At 47.7% G+C, this 6,014-nt stretch overlaps 1 protein-coding gene across 1 annotated transcript; it reads right to left on the bottom strand.

Annotated features, from left to right (window-relative positions):
- Window positions 1-3,893: 3,893 nt before the first annotated feature.
- Window positions 3,894-5,672, bottom strand: LOC144164754 (uncharacterized). Its single transcript, XM_077695039.1, has 3 exons — window positions 5,646-5,672; window positions 4,789-5,016; window positions 3,894-4,232 (listed from the first exon to the last, which is right to left on the bottom strand). Exons 1-3 carry the CDS (start codon window positions 5,670-5,672, stop codon window positions 3,894-3,896), a joined length of 594 nt encoding a protein of 197 aa, XP_077551165.1.
- Window positions 5,673-6,014: the final 342 nt, after the last annotated feature.

The following is a 6,014-nucleotide window of genomic DNA, read 5'->3' as shown; positions in this document are numbered from 1 at the left end:
ACGTGAGCTCCCGATCTGTTTTGGGAATAGCACGAGCCCATACTTCCAAGGGTACCGGGTTACTGGGAACTTTAGAGGTATATACTTCTTCTTTGCAGGACGCGTAGCCACTGTTGCAGTTCGGCACGACACGTTTCCTCTCCATTCTCTGGAAGCACGGATAGAAAATACTTGCGTTTGTGCAACATGAAAAGCTCTTGCAAGCCTGAAAAGTCGGCGAGAGGCGAAAGCGGCAAAAGTGAACCACTGGTTGCGAGAAGGCGGCGTCGGGAGACGTCCTCTGCTCGGGGATTCCTTCTAGCACTTCGTTTCAAGCGCAGGACGGCATGTAACTAGGGTTGTATTTATTTATAACTTCTTCTAAAATGTCCAGCACTTATGTTTATTTATTTTACGGAAAGAAATGTAGTAACTCTAACAATATATTTGATGACATTATGAATTTTGTGCGTTGCGTTGTTAACTATGGCAACTAGGGAGCCTACATGCCGCCGGAGGCATGTAGGCTCCGTAATGGCAACGCGCTTGGCGCGTCATCTGTTGTGCTGCCCCTCAAGCTGCATTTCCTCCTCGCCAGACAGTGACATTAATGCGCCGTCCGCCCGCGCTCTCCCAGCCCAGTGGATTCCGCTCCTCAAAAACTTCTTTCTCCGTGGTTCTAGGAAACTTTCAAATCAGGTGCTTTCTGTCCGATCTCCCGGTATGCAGAGAAGCCTATCAACGGCGTCGTACGTGCCAAGCTCGCTACCGTAAACAGACATGGGTGTGCTGCGCGGCAATTTCAAATTGGCCGTTCATCTCCCGGCGTGCAGTGTGGCCTAGCAACGGCGGCGTCAGTGTCAAAAACGCACAGCAACGATCATCTACAATGCTTTTCGCATGCACACCCGGTCTGTGTGGCGCAATCGGATAGACATCCGCTTCATAACACAGGACCCAGGTTAAAATCCCACCCCGGGAAGCATTGTTTTGTAGCGTAAGCTACACTGGCCGAGGTTGGGGAGTTTCGCGTGGACCTTGAAAAGCCGCGCTGCGCATGCGCAAGAAACATTGGATTGGATTGGATTAAAGTGGATTTGGATTGGATTAAATTGGGTTGGATACGGGTACGGGTGTGTGGAGTACGGGTGTGTAAAGAATTGGGTCGGTATATTCCCCGGTCTGTGCATTCCAGAGGAGTGACGTCATAGCCGCGGCAGATGCACTGGAGGCGGCGCGTGCCCGGCTGTGCGCCTCCGTTGCGCAGTAGCCAAGTCTGATGCTGCGCCGGAGCAGCTTGATAGCCGTTTCGAGTAGGTAATGGAGAGCCGTGCCGCGCTTGCGCGAGGAACAGTGACTGGACTGGCCCGGCTGGATTGGGCTGGACTCGACTGGAGTGGATTGGATTCGAAATTGTTTAGGAGCAGCAATCATCATAATCAGCTAATCCTTGGCAAACAGGAAACCTAAAAATAACCAGCTGAACCATAGCTCACGCTATATATATTCTTGCATAGCCGAGCTAAAGCCACTGCTAATTTTTTTGTTGAGGCGCTTGGTTTTTTTTGTACCGCCATAATGGGCTTCCATCACACAAGTCAGTCAATACAAACTTTGCTTGAAAAAATAATGGTCCGGCAGAGACACACGTTCCTACTTGTATAACTACCAAAATCACAAAACCCTGCGGGTGGTACGCTTTTGAACAATATTTTTGCATAAACAAAGGTTTTTGGGCCGGTTTTATGGACGCCGGAATCTTCCTGAGCTTCGAGAAGAGAAGACGTGGTTGCAACACCGCGAGGGAGGGTTGCATTGCGCCGCCCAGGGCTGGTGACGCCTCCGTTCCTGGGGAAGACGTCGGCGGGAGTGCGAAGCTCGGCCCGAGAAGCTGTAACCGCTACCGGGTGGTGGCGGTGAGGTGGGGTTCTAGCGGTGGTACATCACGTGTCCTCTTCCTTTTCCGCTGAACTAACGTTCGTTCTGCCCTGTTCGGCGCATGCACCACATTCCTGGGAGCGTTTTTATCAATACGCCACGAAGCAGCGGCCTTTCCTGCTGCAAGTCGCTTGCGACGTGATGATGATGAATGACCTTGACAGACGAGGCTGAGTAGAGCTTTCTCTCCGAAATGATCACCCGGCCAAGCGTTTACCTTCTGGGGCGCTCGGGCTGCGATATAGGATGTAAAGAGTGGGGCCAGCAGTGAAGTTTGCTCCTCCGTATGCAGACTTGTCCTGCGGGAAAGCATTTGTACAGCAGGGAAGGGCCAGTCACTGTCTTTGCACAACATGCACAGAGATGTCGGCGGCAAACTCACGGTCAAGCACACGTGGCGAAGGGGAACGCGCTACCCGCACCAAGCGGATAAAATTGCTCACGAGAGCATCTGGAAGTAGTCTGTAAAGAGAAGCTAGAAATTCAGAAAACTTGTACAGAAAAAAAAAACGTTGTTTCGGCGTTGGCGTAATTAATCTTGCGGTAATTTACAGCGTAAACTTTCATTGAAGGCTGCAATACGACGCTTATTTTCCAAATTACGTTCATATTATCTGAATTTTCACGCTGGGGAAGAAAGCAATAGGCCCATATTTGAATCGCGAAAGCAGAATTGTGTGACAAAACCGCCAGAAAATGTCTCACGAGTTTCCACTGCTTGCTATGTTTTCTTTAATATCTTAATTATTGTAATGTTAGCGATCAATCGATATCATTGTTTTCGTGAAAAGCAGTCTTTTTAATGAACGAGAATTCCGTTTGTTCTTCATGGCCTCTTGAGCGCTTGGCTGGCAGTACGACATATTAGATGGAACTCTGGCAGGGTAGAATCCCATAGTCTAACGGGAAATGACTTAGTTGAATTTTTAAATTGAGCGATACCACGTGACGCGCGAAACACATCCTACATCGAATGTGCCAGGCGGAGCGCGACACACTCTTCCCTTTCTGCAAAACGGAAAGGGGCACTCTGGCACACATCCTAGTCGAGTGCAAAGACCTCAACCTGCGCGCCCCTTCGAATTTTCGAGCTCCATAAAGTTGATTCTCTCTCTCTCACACAAACCACCCGACTGAAGAGGCGTTTCTCTATTTTAATTTTTTTTGCTTTGTTCTTACGCCCGTTGTGATATACACGAAACTTCCTTACAGAGTTATAAGGAGAAGGCCACTTGTTTTCTATTCAGACAATGAGTTGTTTGGTCGGACGAAGGCCGCTTAGTCTGGCAACAACTAAAGTAGTTTTAACCTCGCGGGAGTCAGGCCCTACAATTGATCTCGGCCTCCAAAACACATTTTGCACTCGCTTTCATCGGAGCGAGATTCATCGGAATGTTTTGTGTGTATAGCAGCTATTCTATTCCCAGTTCTTTATATTTTTTTTCAGTTTTGGAATGTTTTTTTCTCCTTGCCTCTGATTATTATATTATCCGTCGCGTTGACTGTAGCTAAAGCCTTTGTTGAGATTTTGTCACGCTAGACCACTGGACAGTGTTCTTTTTTTATGCAATGTGTATATAAGATGCAATGTGGGCATATGATATACGATTACAGAGTTTTCGATTATTCCTGAAAATTTTGAAAAACGAAAACAGCGGACACGCTTTCATCAATAGCATCAGGTACATTTTCCTGTCTGTGATACCAGCTTTGTGCTCGGAAACTATTGTAACCCAATCGACATCGTTTGTTGTAAAGTACACAAATACTGTTTTGTGTGCCATATTGAACGCTTAACTAAATCCAGTAAGTAGAGAGGACAGAACACAAGCCGAATGATCAAAAAGGTTTATCTTTTTTATTTTCAGTAATACTGTTTCCTATATCTACAAGTCATTGTATTTCAGACCCAAGGGGCAAGCTCTGAACCCTTGTTCAATGTTATAGCTTCATAACTATAAACTCGGTGGTTTCGTTTAGCCAGCCCAGGAACCCTGGCTCCCGTAGCCGAATCCTCCGTAGGTAGATGCCGCCGTGTACGGAGACGAGTAGCGGCCGCCACCGGCCGGACGAGGGTTGGAGTTGAAGACAGCGTCTGCGCTCGCTCCGGGCAGCGTTCCGGGTTCGTTGGTGTCGACCATGGCGCGGAATCCGCCGGCGTCAGCGACGTAGTTGACGCGGCGGAAGAGGCCGCTGGCGTCCGTGTAGCCGAACGAGCCGGTCTTGGCGTTGCTGGCGTCTCCCTGCTCCTTGTGGTACGTCTTGGTGCCGAACTCGTCTACGTTGTCGTAGCCGAAGCTGTACGGTTGCGGGGGCTGCGTAGAAAGAAAGTATAAATACGGTGCGTATACTACGACTTTGCCGCAGCTAATAATTTCCAGAGATTTCTCATGGTGACATAATACAGAAGCAGAATGGCCAATTTCTCTGAAGCGCAAGACAATGATGGCTATGAGGGGTAGAGCGGCAGTACTATAAGAGATAAAGCGAATGTATTAAACCACCGTTACTTGCGTCAATTATTCATGCTTGCCCCGTATAAAGCGCGTTTAAAAATTGTGCAAAGTTCTGGCATGTTTTATTGTTTTATGAAGAGCACGCTATAGGAAACGGTACGTGTCCATCTTTCTTACAATGATTCTGCCTTTCCTTAAGTGCGCCATATTTAGGCTTAAGAAGTTTACCGCGGAATAAATATAAACCGAATAGAAAAAATACTTCCGTGGACTCATCATTACAAAGTGGTGGTTTGGAGTTAACGAGAAATTTCTTTAGAAGTGTTTGTGGCTATAAGAAGAAACAACGCCTTCTGAAGTAAGCCTTCTTATTTTGCGCTAATATGAAAACGAAAAAACGAAATGGAGCACTTACGTAATACTGTTCTTGTCGGGCGAACCTGTTTGTAGCTGCGGAGAAGGAAGGCCCGAAGCCGCCCACAAATCCACCGCTGTATCCACCCCCAAATCCACTGGTGTATCCGCCTCCGAAGCCACCCCCGTATCTGCCGCCGAATCCACTTCCAAGTCCGCTGCCGAAGCTGCTGCCGAATCCGTACCGGCCTCCCGCAAACGCCGCGGGTAGTATGCAGATCAGCAGGACCTGCACGTGGCGTTATCCATCACATAGGAACTTTACAATCCTTTTTATGTTCGTCTTACATGACGTGCGTGTTTTTGCGTGCCTTTTAGTATGAAGAAGTTACTTTGCCACGAAGAAGTTACTGAGCGCTGTGGTCTTTTTTCAGTTTCTATCGATTTAGGTATTACACGAATATCCAGTGGCAATATAGTGTTAAGAAACTGCGATGAAGGTGCTTGGATTTTTTTACCGCTACTGGTAATAGTTTGGCTTTACTGTGAGAGGAAATTAGGCAAGTCAGACTCATTGTTTATAGTAGTGAGGTGGGCAACGCAGGCCAACACAATCAGGCATAGGTGAAGCAGGAAAGTTGGAATTGTGTACTCAGTGCTTTGAGAGTGAAAGCCCGGAAAGGCAGTTAGCCAGTCGCTCTAAAGATTCGTAGCAACGGAACAGATAAGTTAAGATATTTCAACTAGCACTGTCCTTCTTGGGGAACCATGCAAAACGGCGTCAATTACCATTTATTATAAGTAGGGCTGGTTCGTTGCTAAGCTGACATCTATGTTACTGTGCAATATTTCCAGAAAAATAAAACCTATTAAAGCTGAAGGCAATGCTAATGCATATTTTAAGGCCACAGAACTTACCTTGGAGAACATGGCAGTGGTGGCCATCATCGTAAAATATCGCCGACGAACACGCTTGGGACGCAACTTGTGAGGGTAAATATCCACTGGCTCTTCAATGTGAAGAGACGGTCTTGACGCTACGTGGCTGGTTTGATGGTACACGGGTAGACTAGAAGGCACGCAGAGCTGTGACTGGCGATCTCCACGGCAGCGAGAGCTTTTAAAGCCTCAGCAGCGAGGGTGACGTTTGTGTTCATTATGCAACTCATCCGAGTGTCTTTCTCTCTCGCAGTTTTGCTGTTTATTGCTACAGTGCCTCTCCCCGGAACATTGCATTCCGCGTGCTCGCCTTGAAACCGAAAAGAGTAAAATTAAGGCCGGAGCGAA

Source organism: Haemaphysalis longicornis, unplaced genomic scaffold (assembly GCF_048455015.1).
Source record: "Haemaphysalis longicornis isolate Haplotype H1 unplaced genomic scaffold, Haemaphysalis longicornis Haplotype H1 scaffold_138, whole genome shotgun sequence".
In the NCBI taxonomy this organism is placed as follows: Eukaryota; Metazoa; Arthropoda; class Arachnida; order Ixodida; family Ixodidae; genus Haemaphysalis; species Haemaphysalis longicornis.
This window is presented reverse-complemented; position numbering and strand designations above follow the sequence as displayed.